Source organism: Grammomys surdaster, unplaced genomic scaffold, assembly GCF_004785775.1.
Source record: "Grammomys surdaster isolate TR1022 unplaced genomic scaffold, NIH_TR_1.0 63, whole genome shotgun sequence".
Taxonomy (NCBI): domain Eukaryota; kingdom Metazoa; phylum Chordata; class Mammalia; order Rodentia; family Muridae; genus Grammomys; species Grammomys surdaster.
Genome location: NW_021604565.1, coordinates 16,317,286 through 16,339,899, shown reverse-complemented (window position 1 = coordinate 16,339,899; position 22,614 = coordinate 16,317,286). Strand labels below are relative to the sequence as shown.

At 36.6% G+C, this 22,614-nt stretch overlaps 1 protein-coding gene across 1 annotated transcript in view; it reads right to left on the bottom strand.

The window, feature by feature from the left end:
* The window catches only part of Rims2 (regulating synaptic membrane exocytosis 2), a 463,872-nt gene that overhangs the window by 92,136 nt on the left and 349,122 nt on the right, over positions 1 to 22,614 (bottom strand). Inside the window, exon 23 of the mRNA XM_028767117.1 lies at positions 3,666 to 3,838. Within this exon, the coding sequence (XP_028622950.1) occupies positions 3,666 to 3,838 (173 nt within the window). The remainder of the gene's footprint in view (positions 1 to 3,665; positions 3,839 to 22,614) is intronic.

Sequence of the window (22,614 nt, the reverse complement as noted above, 5' to 3'; positions counted from 1 at the left end):
GACTTCCATCCTAGATGGTTTAAGTTCTCTTCTCTGAGCACCGAGTCCCCTTTCTTATAGCCCGGTGCCTTCTGTCAGGTTTTCAGTGAGTCCCCTTTCTTATAGCCCGGTGCCTTCTGTCAGGTTTATCAGTGAGTCCCCCTTCTTATAGCCTGGTGCCTTCTGTCAGGTTTATCAGTGAGGCTTTTACCAAGAAACCATTTACCCTCCAGTGTAGAAATGTTTCATTTCATTGCTGTCCTAGTTATCAGTTCAGTACCTGAGAAATTCTTTCTAAACATAGACTGGCTGAATGAGTCATTTCTCTCTATCTCTTCCAAGGGATTGCTCTCTCTTCCCACATTATATAACACAAATGCATGGAATACACTTGTACCTTTTATAGTATACCATATGTGATCATTAAGGTGATGGGAAAAGTCTACCAGATCTACATACATTTGTGTATAAATACACCTAAGTATGAGTGCAATCATTCATAAATCACATTACAAAAACTTAACATTTAAGGAATCAATCATTTAAAACTTATTTTTGCTATCCATTTTCCTCTTAAACATTTAGTGAATTTATGTAACATGACTCACTACAAGTGAGCAATATAGTCTTGTACTGAAGCAGACATCCTTCAACAGTCTAAGCAGTGCATACTAGGGAGCAATCACTGTGGCACTTTTGCTTATCAAAGTCGGTGTGGTACGGACTAGAACTGCTATAACTACTCAACAGTGACACTCTTTTTTTTGATAAAACTCGAATTTTTATCAAAACTCAAGAAAAACTGTATGATCTTCCTGCAATCTTAAGAAATATAAGTTGCCTAGAGACATCAACCTGGCCATCTAAAATTTACAGGTCCCCAAGCACTCCACAGAAAGTTGAGTACAGACAGTGCCTTGCTAGGAATATATTCATCTCCTTATCCTCATAAAATAAAATGTACTTTTACCCTAAAGAAACTGGTGACAGCAGCATTTTAAAAGTAAAGAGTTTAGGCTATAAGCTTCTGCGCTCCTGCCCACCAAGTCAGGTGGGCAGTCAGAAACTCTGACTGCAAACTAAAGGCAAACTGCAATGGCTCATGGCTTCTCTGAACAGCACAGAGAAAACACACAAGACTCAAGTTTTGCTATGCACTTGGAAGAAATTAGAATGTCTCTTTCAGGAAGTTTTTCTCTAAGAATTAGCCATGAAATAATCATATTTTTCACAAATCAGGATATGGTTGTTTTAATTATATGATAACTCAATGTAATAACCTAGTTAGATATATAACAGCAACAGACTTTAAATTACTGGCTTAGAGTCAAATCACAAAATGTGCCTTACTAAAGATACATTTTTATGTTTTCTGAATGCTATAAAACCTAATAGAACACAGATACAGCTGAAAAACAAAAGAAAATACACAACTGAATTGTATGCTAAATGAGAAAACTACTACCTCAATTGTCGTCTCTTTCATTTTGGGAAAAGCTCAATATGCAACTGGGTTTTGATGTAACTTAAAATTGACATATAAATAGGTTTTGCTCTTCAAGTAAAATTTGTGTAATATAAAAATCAAAATCTGCTGGAAAACTCGACTTCTTCAAAATGACATTATTTGCAATTTTCAGTCTTACATAGATGTAATTAAAGCAAACTCTTCATCATGAGAAGAGGAGGTCTGGCTGCACGCCGCTGATTCCACCGTCCGCTGTACCCCTTGAACGACTCGGCGGCTTCCATTACGGAGTAGCCATCGTTCTTATGCTTTACTGATTGTGTTTTCTCTCTGCCTGAGCCATGCTCCTGTTTTTGCAGTTTTATCTAACTGGGTGCATCTTACAAAGAGCATTATCTAACATGGCTGTCTTCCAAAAGCATTTCTTTTCAGAGAATCATGGACTGGGCAGGGTGGTGCATGCTTGAAGTCTGAGAACTTCAGAGACTGAGGCAGGAGGATTATGACTTTGAGACTAGTTGGGCTAACTATAGCAAATTCAGGTCCAGCATGGGCTAAGATGCTGAGTGAGGTGCTGTTTCAAACAAGACTAATAAGAACAACGAATGCCAGAATATGAATACTGCCTCTGCTTTCTAACTATTCTCAGGCTCCAGACTGCACTAGAATATCCCAGAAAACTAGCAACTTTCAAAGGAGATAGAGACTTATTAAACTTTATCTAAATTTCACTCATTTTTGAAGTTTTTTTCTGCTATACAATTTTTTTAATATAAATTATGTTAAAACATTTAGGCCCTTCAGAATCCTTTATTTTAAGGATGTTACCTTTTTTCCCCAAATAGTCTCCACTAAAGGTAAAAGGATTTGCAAAATCCCCTTTTACTCATCTTTAGAGAGAAGTTGGGGAAATTACACTGTGAATTCATGCTAAGAACACAAACTAAAGCCAAACTCAACTTTGATTGTCTTCTCAGAAAAAGATGGTAAGCAAAATCAACCAGACCCCAGATCTAGCGGATATGTATCAATGACATGGCAAGCCAACCTCTCTGATGATAATTTCTAGTGTATTAATCAATTATGTTAGAAGTAACACAGATAACTCTGGAAATGAACTAATACCTAAGTAAAGGACAGACGCATATTACTACTGGGAAGCACCCACACAGTCGAGTGGCTTTACCTGTCGTCGTCTTGGGAGAGACTCCTTTGCAAGTCCTCTTTGCTGCTCTGCTCTCTCTCCTTCCCTTGCTCAGGAGCATCTTGTGCCTTTTCCTCATCTCCTGATTCTCTGCTTCTCTCCTTAGGGCATGTTTCTGTCATCTCCTTCCCTGTCCCATCCTCACTAATCACTTCCACCTTTGCCTCTTGCTCCTTCTGATCTGGCTCTTCTCGCTTAAGCCCTCCTTCCCCTCCCTCGTCTCCTCCCTTGGGTCTTTGAATGAAACACAAATGGAAAGCATGCAAAGAAACACAAAAGAGAAAACGTCAAGAACAATGTAAGTGAAATGAAACAGAGACAATGAAGACAATCAGAACTGAGGTGAAACTAAGATCAATTTAATGTTGAATGCGTTATGTACTAGTCAGCAAGACCTGCTCAAGCAAGACCTCCTCATGGTCGTTTTAAAATTGTATCTTCAGTTACAAAATGACATGGGAAGCTAGGGCTGCAGCCTCTCCATGAGAGAGAGTTCCACTGTATACAAATCAATAATCAAGTGGGAACTAAAAGACTAGCATATACTAAATTTTCTAGAGACAGTGAATAATTTTTTCCATGTACTTATTTCCATGTACTTATAATATTGTCAAGAGGGCAGGAAAGCCTCCTATTAAAAAAGCAATATTTTTCTCTTGAATTAATAGAATCTATTCAATCAGAAAAAATACTCTCCAAGATAACTGTTCGTCATATTCAACAGAATGCGAAATTCACATCTTCAGTTAACTGCCATTTTGGTTTAATAAAAATCTAACAATTGCAGTTTAGTTTTTAAGTTATAAGCATAAAGGTATTATTTCAAGTAATTTAAAACTTAGAACTGTCATCAGTTCTATAAAAATTGACAAAGATAAAAGAAAATAATACATACAGACTATCGTATTGCTTTTTACACAATATACATCAATACTTTAGAAAAATATTCATGTTTATCTACAGAAATAAAATCCTCTGACATACACAGGGCAGTTACTGCCCAAGGGTTCTTACCTGATTTTCCTGTTCCCTCTCGGCCGCTCTGATTGGACGGACATGTAGCTTGTGCTGCTGAAACGAGAAGCACTACTAGTCCTTGAAACCGCAGATACATCACTTACATCACTGTCCGAGGATTTAGTGGAAACAGTATCTGCCCCTCTATGTGGATCCCATCCTGAGCGATACTGTTGACACAGATTGACAAATACGCAGAAGCCGTCAGTATCAGCACACAGATCAATCGTTAGCTCGCTCCTATCCCAGCACTTTAACTGTCCGAGGAGGGTACTGCAATACCTACTCAGTTGCATATAAAAAAACAAAGGTGGACGGAAATTATCCTAAAACAGAAATTTACACAAACCCTCTGTGTTTGGCAGGCATCATAGCCTTTTCACCACACCCAGAAAGAGCCATTAAAGGTTCCAAAGCAGCAATGGCCTTAGGGAAGAACATTTAGCTAAAATTTAGGAAATAAACATTTGGCTCAACAGGAAGCACGACTTTTAAATTTCTGATTAAAATTTGAAAGAAAAAACTCTAGCCAAGTTGTCTCTGTAGCTGGTCTGCAAAGACCGACTCTAGCAGTCCTCAGCTCTCTTTGGTCCACCGCACCTCACAGAAAACCTAGAGATGATACAAAACCTAACTGATGAAAAACTAAGCCTTTCAAGAAAAGCAAAGAGAAAAGAGAAGTTTAATTTCTGAGCAGTTGCTGGAATTTTGATGAATCCTAGAAATATTAGAAAAAAAACCATTATTTACAATAGTTCAATCTTCCTGGAATTGAAATAATTAGATGGTTAAGTGGTACAGCCAGGGTGCAAGGGATCCTGGGGCACTCAAATATTCTGGCAAATTGAAAACCAACATAAATATTTTATGTTAATGACCTATTCTCATAAAATACATTTAATGTTAAAACTAATGGACACAATGTAATTTTATTACTGACAACAACAACAAAAAAAAATCACTTGGCCAAGAGTTGTCAATCTGGAACATTAAAACAAAGGAAAAATAAGGAAAGAAAGAAAGAAAGGCTATGGACCTCGGAGCCTGGAAGCCTATAATCAAGGAGACACTCAATAGCTGAGCAAATCTGGGCAGATTATTTAATCTTTAATATTCATAGTGTAAAATGACAAGAATATTCATACCAATCTTGCATAATTGTTTTGAAAATTAGAAACAATATGTGTTTTGTTACATTATGCTTAGTGTAATGTAAAAAAAAAATAAGCTGGATTTTTTCCTCTAAAATCGCCCAATATGGCTGCTGCTATGTCAAAATTACTGAATAAGAGAATACCTGTAATGGATCTTCTGTTTTGCTTATTATACACCTTATGCTGAAAAATCCTTACTTAGTCTAGTTTTTGAGAATTTTCTAATCATAGGTGCTGGCAAGTTTTATAAATCTTTTGAAAAATAGGTATTTTATATAAACCACTCCCTGTGATTTGAAGACTTGTTACTTAGTAAAAATCCATCAGAAATAGTGGTCCAACATAAATATTTGATAGATACAAACATTTGGCTAATACAACTTGAATAGCAAGTAGCCATAGCTTGTATCATATACAATGACTTGTTCTGTTCCTTCTGGACCTTGCAATTTCTAGCTATATAAATTTTTATTTAAAAACCAACTCTTCAAATAAATGTAAAATAAAAGGATTGTTTCTAAGATGCCATAAAACAGTAATAAGCAAATTCATTATTATAGAAATTAATATAATTAAGTTAGATGGCAAATGGCTTTTTTAGTCCACCCCACCTTTCAACATTAAATATTTAAAAATAATAATTAAATTATTAAAAATCTGCTGTCTCTTTCCCTAGGAAATGTCTACATAAAGAGAATGATGGTGTTTATTTATTAGCAAGAGTAAACACTGTTTACTTATCATCACTTATTTGGTACAAATTTAGTTCATGAGATTCTTTTTCAAATATATTTATTTAAAAGTGCTAGTTTACTTAGGTTATTGTATTATTTCAATATGTAGATTCAAGATTTTTTTACATATTCACCTGCACATCTAAATAATATATGTGTGAATAATTGCAATGGACTATATTTATTCTTTTTACTAAATTATTTAAGTACATTGACAAGAAGTTGAGGCATACATGGAAAGCTTTAACCTTACTCACATCTTTTAATATTCCAATTACAAAAATATTTTAATTGTTCAATAAATATTGAAGTGTACCTGAAAGGAACTTTCTCTTTCCCATAATTTATAATAAAAGAGAGGTTACCTGATACTATTCATTTGAGATAGTTCATAATTAGATAGAAAAGGAGTCTAGCAGTTTATTCTCTACTTGCTTTTGCTCATGAGACTATCATATCTGAATTCAAATGGAAAATGACAACCTTTAAATGTAGTAGGAAGTAGAGGCAATACACAATCATTAAGAGCCAAACTTCTTAAATGAGATTTAATCATTCATCTAAATTCTAGCCATATAAATTACTATGTTTATTTTCATAGACCAATAGCTTCTCTGAGTGTCTCAGTTTTCAACTGTTAAAACCATGGATATCAATAATGCCTGTATTTAGAACAATATTTGGTCATAGCAAGAGTTTAAATGGAAAACGAGATAATGTTTTTTAAATATTATATTTGGAGCTGGGAGGTTTTAGTTAAAGGATTGTATGCCTTTAATCTCAGAATTAAAGATGCAGAGTTTGGGGCCAGCCTGGTCTACAGGCTGAGCGAGTTCCAAGAAAACCTTGGAGTATACAGAGAAACCTTGTCTCGAAAAAAAATGTATACATGTATATCTATCCATATGTACACATTATTATATTATATTATATTATATTATATTATATTATATTATATTATATGGAAACAAACTGCTCAAGATCAGGAAAGTATCTTCCTCAATTTGTGTCTCTTAGAAGATAAAGCAGGATAACTGTTCGTGGCCAGCTTGGGCTAAAAACTTAAAAAGGACTCTCAATAGATTCTTAGAAAATATCACATGGTAACATGCAGTACATAAAGCATAAGGTCATTAAATGAAAAGTAATTAAAAAGTATAGCTTGTATCAAGAGCAGAAATTAGCTGAAAGCTGTAGTTTGATGACATTCCATAATCTGCTCAAGACTGTACTATTCTGTTTAATTCCAAGCAACTAAGCATGTTTACTGTAGGGATATAACTTCATCTTCAATCACAGCTAGATATGTAACAAACAGACTGAGAAATTTAAAAGGTAAGAAAAAAGATATTTAAAATTACGCTCTGTGTGTGTGTGTGTGTGTGTGTGTGTGTGTGTGTGTGTGTTTCATAGTGCCAGAACGTAGGCTGCTGGGCAAAGAGACCATCAACAGTCTTACGCAGCCATGACTCCTATGAACAACAATAATGATCTACTAGACAAGATATGACTCTGATGCAAACATGGCATGGTTGCTAGGGCAGTAACCAATTGTTTGCGGATTGGATTGAGGTTCATTCCACAGGAGGGAAGTTGTGCCTGGCACTGTAACCTTAGGCAAAAGCTGGTGGCTGCGGAGATCTTGAGCCTTAGCGGGAAACCTACTCTTTTTGTTCCTATTTTCTTGCTAAAGGAACATGTTGTCAAACAGCCTTTTAAATACTCATTTATATCCAGAGATCAGTGCTGCTTTGAGCCTTGTAATGGGCAGAAGTTAATGCGGAAACGCATTCCGGGTCAAAGTACTGAGAATAAGTGTTAATGTGTAATAGTGCATAAAAAATACAGTGTACAAAGCATCCTTCCAACAGGGAAGTCTGGGCCCTAACTGGGACACCTGTATCACCTCTCCAAGACTCATGGAAGGGGAGCTGGAAATACATGAGTCAGAGAAAGAGAAGACGTGTAGAAAGACGTCTTCCTGGCATGACACAGAATTTCACCAAACGTGACCCATTGGATACTGGGACCTTGAAAGTCATCATGCCTGGGGCACTTACTCATGGAGATTCTTGGTAGTCAGTGACTGCTGAAGAGACAGGGTGTAATTTACTACCATAGAGCAACTACTGATAAGTTGTTCATGCTCCAGTAAATAAAATTCTGTTCAAGCTCATGCAAGCCACTCTAATAAAATTCAGTAGCTAAGGAAGACATGAAAATAAAGGTGGAGGAGTTGCAAATACAGATTTCAGTGGGAATGAGGGTACTGGAGAGGGCAATGGAAGATGAAGATGGCTAAAATTCATTGTGTTCATGTATGCAGCTATCAAAGAATAAAACAATGAAGAATAAAAAATCTACTCACAGAAAAAAAAGGAGATAATATAAATATACTTAGAACAAAACAATCACATATACAATTTAATCTCCCCAATAACTATTATGACCTGATAGTATAATTAACATTGAAAATGTTTAGTGTATTTTTAATTGAAAGAATGACAAAACTATAAACTTTAAGTGATATAAAAGCAATTAAATTATTATTATACCCCATAATGAGCTGTAAATGTTAATAAGTAAATTGAGTTATTTAGGAAATAGTTGGTGTTGTCTTGGCACTATGCATCAAATAAGTTTTTAAATATTTGTCAGGCAGCATACAATTGACAGGTTAACAATGAATGTTCATTTTAGTGAAGCAAAAACATGAAGTTAATAATCTCAGCTGAAGATTGCCCCGACTGGAGATAAATAAAATCTTGGACAAGGCTTTCCTCACAATATTTTATGCTTTATATGTTACTATCAAGCAGATCAAAAAGACTACAATAAGAATGCAAAAATTTACAGGAAATTAGCATTCTTCAGGATGTTCTAGATGCTTAGGAGTTTCGAAGAGACCTGGAAAAGTTAATGTTCTTTCAATGTATCTAAAATTAGTGAAAAGTAGCTGTGCCTGCAAAGCTCTCTTGAAAAGATTTATATCATTAAAATTTTAAGATATAGTTGATAAAAACTGAATTTTTAAAACAAAAGTTCCATATTCTTCAGCATCCTCATTTGAAGGTTTTGAGTAATTTGAGCTATTTTTTTCTATAGCATTGCATCAACTTTGGTACTCCTATCTTTGTACATGAACTTCTCATATAAAGAATTATATGAGTTTCCTCAAACAATGCTTGGCTTCAATTTAACAAATCTTAAATATTACTAACAAATACTAGATACTGTAATTTTTTTGTGTGGAAAATGCTAGGCCAAGGAACTATTATAAGACAATGGGCAGAAAACATTACTATCATCAGTAACAACAAAGCAAGTTCATGTATCAAGTAATCTTTGGCAGAATCTTTAATGACATTTAGTGGGTATGGTGGTTTGAATAATAATGGCCACCGTTAGCTCATATGTTTGAATACTTGGTCTATAGTTGGTGGACCTGTTTGGGAAGGAGGTATAGTCTTGTTGGAGGAGGTGTGTCACTGGGAGTGGGCTTTGAGGTTTCTAAGGCCCAGGCCATTCCCTGATAGCTTTCTCTCTCATGCTTGTGAATCAGGAAGGGAACTCTTAGCAACTGCTCCAGCACCATCTCTGTCTGTCTGTGCCTTGTTCTCACCATTATAGTCATGAACTCACCCTCTGAACTGTAAGTGCAAATAAATTCTTTCTCCAGTTAACTGTCATGTTTATGGTGTCTTAGCACAGAATGCAAACAATAACTAAGACAGGAAGGAAAATCAATGTGTTGACCTAAAGATTAGGGGAAAAACAGGACTAACAACCTTTGGAAGAGTGAGAGAGGTAAAATGTATGGGCAAGGCTTCTGATGTCAGTTTGGGTGCAGTGTAGAGAGCAGAGACAAAGCCTCTACTGCAGTCAATTAAGGAATACTAGGATTTTTGCCACTGTGCTTTTATATTATATAATTAAAAAAGAGAATATGCTGTCTTTTGAAAATTTCATAATTATAGTTAATCTCTCACAAGAGCTAGTTTTTGTCCCCATGAAGTACTTAAAGCTCTCACAGTGATTACTTTCAACATTTCACTGGACCTACAAAACCAGCCCTAATTGTCAGGGGCAATTTTGTTAGATGTGTCTCCTGATAAGGGTAGTGTGATCTGTGTGTGAGAAAGGTAGAGAAAAGCCATAGACATTGGACTTAAATTTAAAATTTGGCCTTATAAACAATATCCTACTCATGAAAGATTACCAATGCCTACAAGTTCAAAGTAAAGAACTCTGAAGTAAAGTAGGGCCCACAGAATAACTGTCAGTATCGAAGGGAGCCAAGGGTCGAAATCCTTTTCTTGAGGCCGATAGAGTAAACGGTCTCTTTCAATGTTCTTCAGTCAGTGTAATTACAAAACTAGTTATGTTTATTAGCTGTACACCTCACAAAAGGCAGTGGTTTATATAGTCATGCAAATTGTTTTGCTGACACTTTCCAACCATTACGAGGGGTTCTGCCATAGCTGGAGGCAGAAGTAAGTTGCTTGGGGTTAGCTTAAGTAAGCCCCAGCAGCTGGTCTGGGGCTCCATGGGTAAGTGTAGTTAGTCACCCTCCAGGCATTACCCTCAGCGATCCTAAACTTCTTCAATACAGTCTTTGCAACAGTGATGTAATTTGACTTCACGTGTCTCTCTGCTCAGTGTGTTATCTTTTTTCCTTCCCTGTTTTCCTCCTGTTTCCAAGTATCTACTTCTATAGATTATAATCTCCTGGAGGGAAACTTTTATTCATTTTAGTGTTCTGTAATCTAAATTCTTGCCTGGCAAATAGTAGTAAATCAACAAATACTCAAAACTCTATATAAAGAGAATAAGTAGCATTGATATTGACAGTAAGTTAGAGCATTCTCTTCATCATGAAGCATCAAATTAGAGCGTGGGATTCTGTTGTGACAGTTCGGGAGTCACTGAACCTTTTCTTTTTTATTTTTGTATTGGATATTTTATTTATTTACATTTCAGATGTCATCTCCTTTCCTCGTTTCCCCTCCCTAGAAACCCTTATCCCATCCCCCCTCCTCCATTTTGCTTTTATAACATTTTAATTACATGCATGTATTAAGGTCAGTTCTAGGTTGAGGGTCTAGCAATACAATAGTTGCAAATAGTCAAGGAACAAACAAGACAATAAACACAAATAGTCAAAGAACAAGCAAGGCGTTAAACCCAATTACATGAACACCCCTGTGATCACTATTTCTAAGGGCTTATCAGGATGATCAAAGTATCTGAGCCTACTTCCCTGTCCTAGCCCAAGGTCATTTTCATGTCTGAAGCCTACTTCTTTGTTCTAGCCTAAGATTTAGATTCCTGCCTGAAATTACTTCTTTGTTCTAGCCTAATGTCAGATTCCTTCCTGAAGCCTACTTCCTTGTCCTTGGCCCATGTCAGATTCCTGCCAAGCGGCCCCAAAGGCTTTTTCATTCCCATTTAGAGAGTAGGGTGTGGTATTCTGGCAGATGTTTACTAACCAGCTTTCTGGAGGTAAAAATTATAATTCAAAGCCTTTGTTGTTAATTGTGGTATGAACATCTCCACCATGGGCTTGGGTATACTTTAATGGTAGTAAACTTGTTTAGGATGCATGAAACTTAGGGTTCAATACCTCAAAACAATATGAAATGAAACAAAAACAAACAAACAAAACAATAAAAATTGTGACTAATTTAATTCATCCTGTAGTCAATGTATGCAGAATTAGGCATACCAATGGTATAAATGATAAAAATTAGAAATATAGGCACTGTTAGCAGGACTTACCAAGGGTCCTAGGAGACAAGGAAAGAGAAAAAAAATCTATAATATACTGATCCAAGGAAATCTTTGGAGTGTAACCAGCTACAGCAGCATGAGGTAAAAAACCATAATCAAAAAGGTATCATATAGGCCAGTACTGACTCAAGAACCCGGCTACAATTACTTGGTCTGATGAAAAATAACTGAGTAAATTATTTTTCTTGCAAGACTTGTAAAGGATGAACCAGTAGGTAATTCTGGCTTTCCTAAAGGCCTGACTCTGTGGGAACTCTGTATTCTATTCACAGTCAGCTCATGCATGGTTGCAAAATATCTTTTACTTATTTCCATTAATTCTCCCAAATTTCCAGAAGTAAGACCTATGCCAGTTTCTAAAAATAAGTCCCAGGCTTAGAGAACTGAGCTAGCTGTAGAGCTCATGTTTTTGCATTAAATAAAGGCATTTACTAACCCAACCCATTCTATTTCTGCACTTACAAAAACTGCTCTACAAACAATGTGATCTGTTTACAAGTCACATTTCAAAAAAGACTCTTTTTCTTCCTTTCCTTCTCTTCCTGCAACACTCTTGGGATGGTTTCTCAGAGAGCATCATCTGTGGTTTCTCCCTTACATCCTTAGATCGTCCCTCAATTCACTTTCCTTATACTTATTTGATATATCTGTCCAGAGTTTCCATTTAAATCCTCTTCATTATGCATATTATTCCAGAGATGTTCTAATTCATTATTTATGGGCTAATGGCCACATAATGACTAACAGATCTCTATGTTGTGTCCTGACCACTCGCCTACTTCTGGATCATATTTGCGCATACTAATAGGTTATCTCCCACTTGTGGTTTTTCTGGTATATCCAATAGGGCCAAAGGAGTTTTATTCTTTTTTTTTTTTCTTAAAAACAGCCCTTTCTGATTCTCTTACATTTCTTGAGCTAAAAGACACAAACCCCAATTAGATTCCAAAAAGGTAGTGCTGGATTCTCGACTTTAATCATTGAGTAATGTTGGTTACTTATTAAGGAGACACCAGTATCACCTCAATATTATTCCCTTGGGAGTAGTGAATAGGTTCTTGGCCTTTTTGTACTGTTGAGCACTTAATGGCTATTTACTTGGGTCAATTACTGCGAAATGCACATCTAACATGCTTCCTCCCCCTTTCTTTACTGAATTAATACAGCCTTACATTGGTCGTCTAGCGACCAGCAAAACAAAACTTCCTTACAGCTATGAGAACTAGACTAGTGTGTCACTAACTAATACACTAACAGGAATCTAGAGGATGGGGCTGGGAAAAGCCTTTATATTCTGACTCTATGGGCAGACTCTGCTGCGATGGTTGTTGAAATTTCCTTCTTCTCTGGCTGACGTTCCTAAGAACCCTTAGTTCTGAAGGTAGCAATTCTGTGACTGAAAGGCTTTCTCCAAGAATGGAGCAGAATTGCAGCCTTGCCTGCTGTTTATACTTTGTGTAAAATGACAAAGACATTAATTTTGTCTTTTGTTGCTGCTGCTGCTGCCGCTGGATGAATAGCTGAATGCAAATCTGACCAATTGTACTGGCTAGGTTTTGTCACACAAGTTACAGTCATATTAGAAGAGGGACCTCAGTTAAGAAAATGCCCCCATCCAATTGGCCTGTGGCTAGGCCTGTAGTAATTTTGTTGATTGGTGACTGATGTAGGAAGACCCAGCTCACAGTAGGTGGTACAAGCCCTCAGGTGGTGGTTCTGGGTGGTATAAAAAAGCAGTCTGGGCAAGCAACAAGAACAAGCGCATAAGCAGCACTCCTCCATGGCCTCTGAACCCAGGCTGCTGTCCTAACCTTCCTCAGAGATGGAGGATGGCTGGAGAGCTGGATTAAACAGACCCTTACCTCTCCAAACTGTGTTTGGTCATGGTGTTCAGTATAGTAAAGAAGCAATAGCAAAGACACAGATATACAGCTTTCTAGTTTGTTTCTGAGAAAAAAAAAGTTCTACCCTCATGCCATAAAGACATATTATATAAACAATAATAATGGAAATAACATGTATTCATCTAATTCAGATTATAGCTAAACTATTTTTCATGTAATAAATAGTTCATGACTATTTGTAGTAGCCTTGCAATCTTAAGAAAGTTCACTGATCTTTTTGAGTCTAGATCAAAAGAACAGAGGTAGTAACTTCCTCTCAGGACAATCTGAGCTTCAAAGGAACAAAAAGACTTGATGCAATAGATGTTGATCCTGGTGTAAGTTAGCCAGAGTCTTTGAGGACACCAAAGTTTTGCCAAACATTAAACTCTCACCTCAAATATTTTGATCTAAAAACCTTGGAACTAGCTATAGATCTTATTTATAAAGTATTTTCTAATCCCATGTCTCACAAGTGAAAGAAACCAATACACCTGACCTGTTAATTCATATTTTTATTATGAAAATTGTTAACTATAATTACAGTTATATTTGATTCTAAGGAAAGTTTCAAATCAAGAAAAATAACAACCTTTTATCATAACTAATTAAAGTTTGAGTAATTCTTATGGTTTACAAACATAATTTAGATAACTTTGTCATTTCCCTTTCCCAAAATATGACAATTGTTATTTTTAATTCTACCTATGTATAGAAAACATATTAATGATCTATGATCTATTTATGATCCACTTGGAATATTAATAATAATCCATTTACTGATTTAGATTTACCTTCCATTCATTCTTCTGTGAAATTGCAAATGCATGTCATTTGAACATTCTGCCTTACTCTGGAACTGAAATCTGCCCTTTTCAGATGCTGAAGAGCCCTTAGCCATGTTAACAGAAATAAGCCATTCTGATATGAAACAGCATCTCATCTGTTCCTTTAACAAACAGAGCCTTAGTAGTAAAGCACTTCATGCACATAGAAGTCAAGAGAGGGCAAAATAAAACGTCAGCTCTTAGTCCAAGCTGACGGACCCAAATATGAGAAAGACACTTCATCAATCAGCACAAGTGACAGCTTCCCTAGAAGCTCGGGTCAGAATCTTTGATGGTCTACTCATAACGAAGAAATACCATGAAACTAGAATGAGAGGGCAAGGAAAGGGGTTCAAGATGGAGCTGGGGAGGGCAGAACATGTGGGGCATGAAAGGGGAAAGAAGGCCATGGTGTGTGTGTGTGTGTGTGTGTCAGGGTACAAGAGAGGAAGGCTGATAAGAAGATGTCAGTAGGAAGATAAAATGATAAAATTTGAAATATCCTAATCTTAAAAAATTAAAAAGAAATATAAAGAAATCTGGCATAACCACAAAAACTTGCAGTTGGTCTTTTGTAGCCATCTTTAAGTACTACATGGCTCATTACCTAATTTTTATAATTAATTAGAGAATATTTACATGCTTGAGTAATATATGAGATACTCTAATAGATTAGCTTTATTAGTCATATCCTAGGTGTGAAGTGAGGTAGCTAGCATCTCAAGTGTTGCTATAAAAATAAGACATGAGAATGCCAGTAGCAGGACCCGAGACTCTGAAGCAGGCAGGTACAGGACAAACATAACGAGCAGGGGGATAAATGGGCCTTTCCTTCAAAATTGGTACCTTGGAAGGTAATAGAGAGACCAAGATACTGGGAGAACTACAGCTAAACAATAATCTGAAAACCACAAGACATTAAGAAACCTGAAATGGCATGAGAATCCCTCTGGCCCATCACATTCAGGCATATAGAAGGTATGGTGACATTGGTCCACTACCCTTTAACCTCTGTATAACAGGAAAGAAGAGGACCGGCTAGGTCTCCATAGAGACCATTCGGATGGAACAGCAGTCAAGTCTGCTTGGATTAAAGTAGTAGCCTCTACATAGAATTCCTTGTCTTTAAGTTTCAATAGTATCTTAAATTTTTTAAATACACACATTTGTTCATAATGACTGTCTTAAAAATCTTCAAAACTTATAATACTGTGAATCTTATAAAAATTTTAGAAAAGCAGTATAGAAGAATACAAGAATATAGATATTTATATCCTTAAAAATATGTACTAAAATAATATAAAAATTTAAATTTTACATGTAATTTAAGTAATGTAGATAAGCATAAAATAAAATGAGTAATATATACTTAATGGCAAGACAAAAAATTCTTGATAATCAGATCCAGCTAATTTTCCACTATTTTATATCCTAATAACATACCCAAATTTTATATATTTTGACTGTAATATATATACTACTCACTGGCTGTCCTCCAGTGTCTTCTATGCTCAAGAGCTTCTTAACTCTAAGTTGTCCCTGCATCTGACATATCCTTTTCTTTATGCAGTACAAAGTATGTTAACAAGACTTTCTAAGCGAGATGACTTCTTTGCTCTTACTCTTGAGTGGCTTTGTCATATCACATGGCCTATTTACTTCACACGGCCTCCTCTGCATGTCCATTAATTGGGTGTATCCATTTTCATGCCTGGATTGTGGAATGCTGGCTGGAGAGCTTCTGCTTGCCTACTCCCCTCCCCTATATACAAACCCTTGATATAAGGGTTTGTGCCTTATTGTAAGCCCTTATGCCGTGTTTGTATTGATAGCTCTCAGAAGCCTGCTCCTTTTCTGAAGGGAAATGGAATCACAGTGGATCTGGGTTAGAGGAGAGGTGGGAGGGGAGGACTGGGAAGCATGGAGGGAGGGTCAACTACACTCAAGATGTAATGTATGAAAGAAGACTCCAAGAGAAAATAGTTTAGCTTGCCTTCAATATCCACATCCATGTTCATTCATAAAAATAAAAATTCCCATTCTCAAAAGTGTATATTTTCATAGGAAAGACAAGAAATAGAAGCTAAACAGTCTGTAGGCTAAACACAAGTAGCCGGCAGGTGCTCAGGGCATGTCAGGCTCAGAGGGCACACATGCTTTCCTGTGTTATCCTTGACAAACTTCCTGTGTGCATCACTTACTTTTAATTGTTTGGCTGTTTGGAAGTTCTAAGTATCTCTACAGTAAGTGTCAGTCACTGCCACCGTTATTTATGACCATCGTCCACCCTGCCACTTCCCTTCCTTCCAAGCAGTCACCTCCCCTCCTATCTTCGTGTCTCCTTTGTGTGTGACCCAGTGAGTCTATTCAGAGTTTCTTGCCTGAGAGTAGGTGGAAAGCCATTCAATAGAGCAAGGGCATCTTACTATTGCCCATGTCACTGAAGAGGATGATATCCCTCCTCCCCCAGCCTGCAACTGCTAATAATACCTCAGAAAGGAGTGCTCTCATGAGTACCTCATCCTCATTTAGAACCAAGTGATGGATTGTGACCTTTCTGCAAAGATATTTCTGATTGGTAAATACAGATGCCAACTGCCAATAGCTCACAGAAGAGACCTAGGTGGGGTTTAGAATTCTTGGGCTTGAGGTTTGAGGAGGAGAACCAGGAGAGGGAGAAGAAAGGAGGAGGAAGATAAGTTTGGAGTCAAGAAACTTGGCCTTGAGGGCTGACCAATTGGAATAAAGAGCAGCCCAGATGAAGCATAGTAAGTAATAACTCAGGGTTATCAATAGGAAATAGGTTTTAATAGCACAGAGGGTAGGTATCTGCCCAGCTCTAGTGCTGATTAAGGGTTATTGTAAATAGGTAGAAACCCTGGATTGGGATTAAAACTTCTACACACAGATGCACAAACATTTCATGTCTGCAGTATGTATGCATCAACACTCGATCTAATTACACTACATGGGTGATACTGTCCCATTTCACTGCATTCCTTCTTTACTTTTCATGTAATTCATCATCACATTAAGCAAGACTTGTCTCCTTCCAGTGGTCCACATCAGCTGTTAGCACACATTACCTTCCTGGTATATGTAGGCGCCTTAAAGGGTCCTTGGACTTCCTAGGACTGGAGTGGTTGTAAACCACTATGTGGATGCTGGGAAACAAACTCACTCAGGAGTTCAAACAGTTGTTCCTGGCCTCTGAGCCCTCTCTCCAGCCCCTCAAATGTTAATTTAAATGATCATTAGCTAATTTGTAGAGATCTGCTGTGGTCTGAATTGAATTGCTTCCAAATATGCATGTTTAAGTCAGTGTCTCAGACTATGACTGCGTTAAAAGACGGACTTTAAGGAGGTGACTAAGTTGAAATGAGATGACTTGCCTGAGCACTACCCCAGGGGACTGATGTCTTATTTAAACAAGCACTCAGGACAGAGCACAAAGAAAGAGACCCACAGAAAGGCAACACTGGCACTTCAAGGAGGGGCCTCAGAAGGAACCAATACTTCGAGCCTTCCTTTTGCATCTTGAACTCAAACCTGAAGAAATAGACATCCAGAGTTTAAGCCCCTCACTCCATAGTGCTTAGTTAATCAATTTTTACATCCGGTAAAGAAAGGGGGAAATTAAAGCTAAAAATTTTTAGAAGAATATCAAGGATTAATTACATATTCCAATACAAACTGTCTGATATTTCATTAAAAATATTTTCTGTGGATCTTTTATATATATATACCCATGAAATGAAGTGATGGCCAGCAGCTGCTTCCACCAACATCAAGGACAGAAGTTTGCTAGCTCGGCTTTATGTTTTATGTGTGTCCAGCACATAGATGTTTGAAATAAAACAGGAGGATATTCAGCTCTCTTTAGAACACGAAAGAAAGATAATAATTTGACCAGACTGGGAAAATACAAAAAACATTCAAATATGATTTTACATTTCTTACATTTTATTTTTCTAATTTCTTATCTTTATGATTGCCTTAAAGATAATTTTACCTATCTTTACCAGACTTTTGAAGTCCACATATAAAACCTGAATTCTGAGGGGTTAATAGACAATTTTCCTTTTCTTCCTCTATCATCATCATCATAATCATCACCACCACCTTCACACCATTATCACCATCACCACCACGAAGAGCACTGTAAATGCCATATTGTGGTTAGCTGACACTGATCATCCTAGGCACATGTTAACAGTTTCTGCGTGCACACTGAATTATGAAAATATTCTGAGCAGAGTAAGAAATTAAGCACAATAAGTAGCTCACTCAAGGCTGTACAGAGTGGTAGAGGGAGACTATGTACTTTTAATTCTGGAGTTCCATTTAACACTCCTCAGTGACCTGCAGTAAATCATGTGTAAAAATAAGTGAGGAGCGATTTTCCTCAAACTGTCCATATATCAGTATCTGCACACTGCTCTGAGAGTGAACACTGCTCTGATCGTGGCGGCTGCTGTAAGCTCTTATGATTCACATTAATAGAAACAGATTTACTCCCAATAACTTCTTCCCCCTTAATGACACATACTTATTATCCCTTCTTCTGATTTATTTCAAAAGTGATAGGAAAAAATAATATAAACACATACAGAAAAATTTTAGTTAGCTGAAAAGTTTAGTCTGATGGATGTTGAGGATAAATGGAAACTCTCTCTTCATAGAGATTATTTTTTAAATAACTAAGAAAAGAAAAAGATAAGACAAAAAGATTTTCAAAATGACTTAATCCTTTGTGATCTCAATATATCATCATCCTTTGAGACATTTTTTTTCAGTTCTGTCATTGGGAGAGACTGTCTTTAGCAGAGTGTGATGAGGAGATGACGAATCACATATTTCATATTTCCAAAGCAGCACTGAACATGGCTGCATTGGTATTACTTACTGGTTCAACAATCTAGCCTGGGAAATCCAGTCTTAACTGTCTTCATAAATGTCCTTGTAAAGGACAAATCACAGAGTGGAGTGCACGGGCACACAGAGGTCGACTAATTAAAGACATAGAGCGTGCCTGAGGTGGAAGGGCAGAGACGAGGCTACCGCCACTGTGCACCCAAGAACTCTAGATACTTCCTTTGCTTGGCCGGCTAGGGACTCGCAGCATTTGTGATTCAGCACACACGCTTGCCTGGCAGTAAGAGCTCTTCCCAATAGGGCAACTTGTCTTTTCTGCCTCCCTATATTGCCAAAGCAATTCTACTGGTTTCTGGAAATTTGTTGGGATTTTGTTATAGATTCTGTTCAATACAGAGTTTTATAGAAATGAATATAATAACAGAAAACAACTGACAAAGGCAAATATAAGTTTTGAGAAAAGGTGTGTTACAATGAAGAAACAGAGGTGTGGCTTTCTACTAGGTTTCAGTCCAACATGAGCTGTAAAAACGTAAATCCTACTTCTGCTGTGAAACTTTAGACTGTTTATTGAAAGGGAAAGAAATTCATTGCTTCCTATGGGGTATCACAGTGGGATCCTGAGCACTTGAAAGGCAGAGGCATTCCTGAGGTGCTATAATGCCTGTTTCCAAAAAGAACAAACTGTCTTGGAATCTTGAGAACTGATGTTTTAAAGCTCTCTCTTCAGCAGAAATAAAGCCTGGCTCAGTCGCTGGACTGCTGGCTGTGTAATGCCAGCCACTCAAAAATTCTGCTTAAGAAACAAATTATCTGGCATCAATGGGAGGAGGCCCTTGGTCCTGTGAAGGCTCAATGCCCCAGTGTAGGGGAATGTTACGGCAGTGAGGTGCGAGTGGGTGGGTGGGTGGGTGGAAGAGCTCCCTTATAGAAGCAGGGGGGAGAGAAATGGGATAGGGGATTTGTGGAGGGGAAACTGGGAAGGAGGATAACATTTGAAATGTAAATAAATATTCAATAAAAAAAAACAAATTGTTCCCAGCATTTGATTGCAGTCACTGTTCTAAAATACATACATAAATGTATTGTCTCATTTCTAAATCATATTTGAAATTCATGCATTTTATATCTTGTAATAATTTATATAAGACTATTTAATCTACAGTTTAAATCTTGCCTTATATATAAATCTACTCTGTCAATTTTCAGATTTCTTATGGTCCTCACGATTAACAACTATTAACAAGTGTATACTGTAATTATAGGGACATTACATATATGTAATGTCAATATTGACAATATAGGTTCTTATTTTAGTAATTTTGCTTATAAACGGTCGTTTTAAAGTTGTTTTATTTTTATAATTTGCTTGCCATTTTCAAGGCTGATAAGTTCTCACCTTTTATACAGTTTTATTTTAGATTTTGGTTGCTTCAATCTCTTTATTAGAGAATGAAGGAAGCACTTAAAGGTATCTGTACACTCGGTCCTTTCGTACCTCAGTCACATCCCCTGCATTGCCTACGATCACGTTTGATTATGTATGATACTGTTAATGAAAACTGCACTGTCTGTGTCATGTACTGAGTACTTACTGCGTACAAAGACATGCGTCTTTTCATGTAGCTGTCATCACACTACCTAAGAAGCTTCTACCACCACTCAAGTAACAGATGAGGAACCTGAGGACAAAGGGCTAAGCTGAAGGCACTTCCAAACCACGCAAGGGCGGCCTGCACTGCGCCAGACTGCACTGATGATCCTGCTACAGTGGGGTGATGGGTAAACACCCACACGTGCTCACCCCTAACCAGCTCTGACAGCTTTTCAGGCGGATGTCCCCACTGCCCATGTTCTGAAAAGTCAGTAGAAAGGCGAGCACTGAATGCACTTTCTCTGTTGAGAAGACAATTAACTGTGATGAAAGATAATACTTGATTGTGGTAATCTACATGCAAGGGTGATTTGTCTGGAACTGTCTCGAAGACTTAAATAGTCTATGATTCTATTAACTTTAGTTTTATTTGTACTTAAAACTGAGGATTTATCTATTATTGGTGTCCATATTTTATTTAAGTTGATTTAATTAGAGTATGTTGCTCTTAGTTTGTGAGATGTGTGAATGGGTGTTTATCAAACTAGAAATAAGAAAAAAAAAGCAACAGCTGTATGTTAGCAGTATCTGAGAGTTGGCTCATGCAATGAATAGAGAAAAAAAAAACCCTTTTCTGTCTTTTACACCATTATTTCTGCATCTATCTGAATGCATTGAATTAAACTAATAGAATAGCCTATTGTATTGTAGCTTAAAAGAATTGTAGATATCTCAACAATTTATGAGTTATGAGCCTTTTAATTATTTGTGTGTAGACAATTCAGAGAATTGTAGCAGAGGCACTATAGTAGGAGGTAGCACAGTGATGATTTTGGACATATTTTCCTTAAAAAGAACACTATTGCAGAGAAATAATCTCTGAGGTCCATTACAAATTCTGTGCTAATATTATGTTTAGATAATCAAAAAAATCTTGTTTTAAAAATGATACACAATGAAAAATAGAGCTAATTCAAAACTAAAAGTTTTAGGTTTAAATATATAATGCTTCATGCTATTTGATATTTAATTATGAATGATTATGCTACTTTATCATTATATAAATCACAGGTCAACTATAATGTGTACTGCTAAGTTTCATAGACAAATTAAATGTTTCTGAGTCAATGAGCAGAACATTGATTTTGGAGAAGAAAAATGGGTGAATCAATAAATCACTGCCCAGAATGGAAGGATGAATCACACTGATGAGAGAATCCCAGAGCAAGAAATGTGGATTCTCTCTGAGAGAGTTCTTCTCTGAGGGAAAACCCTGAGAAAATCTTTGATTAACTAGAAATCACATGTACATATTCTTTTATATTCTTATTACAAATACTTTCTTCTTCCAATTTCTGAGAATACTAGTCTAATATTTAATATGACTCAACACAGATCTTTGTGATACCACCACCAACAGGATTATAGGTCAAAGGGTAGCATGTGCCTTATATAGCTGACATTTTGAGTCTCATATCAGTTATCTCAAACCTGGAAAACTGGATTAGCTGTGACATTTTCCATGACTTACTGGACGGTGACACACACTTATCTTCTGAATGTTCCCATGCTTTGTATCGGTGCTCACCGAGCTTCTCTATACTGGACCTGTACAGAAGCTACTTTCTATTTTATATGCTATTTCCTAATCTTTCTATATTTTTTATAATAGTAGGTAACTTAATTTTTATAGTTTAGAAGAGGAAATTATTCAATCTTTATTTCTAACAGTAGATAATTCTACTTTCTATATTTTGCCACAGGCTGCCAAAATAACAGTCAAAAATCTAACTTTCTATATTTTATAACAATTGATTGCCTAACATTCAATACTTTATAGCAGTTCCTTTATAATTCTGGGGTGAATTGAATATAATATATAAAACATATAACTCAATAGTAGTTTTTGTTAAGAGGCACTTAAAGAAAACCAAAATGGATAAATAAAGACCAGTGGCATAATGCCTCTTGTTAAAAAACAGACATGATCCTTAAAATTTCTTTCAACTTAAAAAGCTATTAACATGGAAGCTAAAAATATAATAACCTCCATTAAAAAAAAACACTAATTTTTCTTTGACCTTTAAGA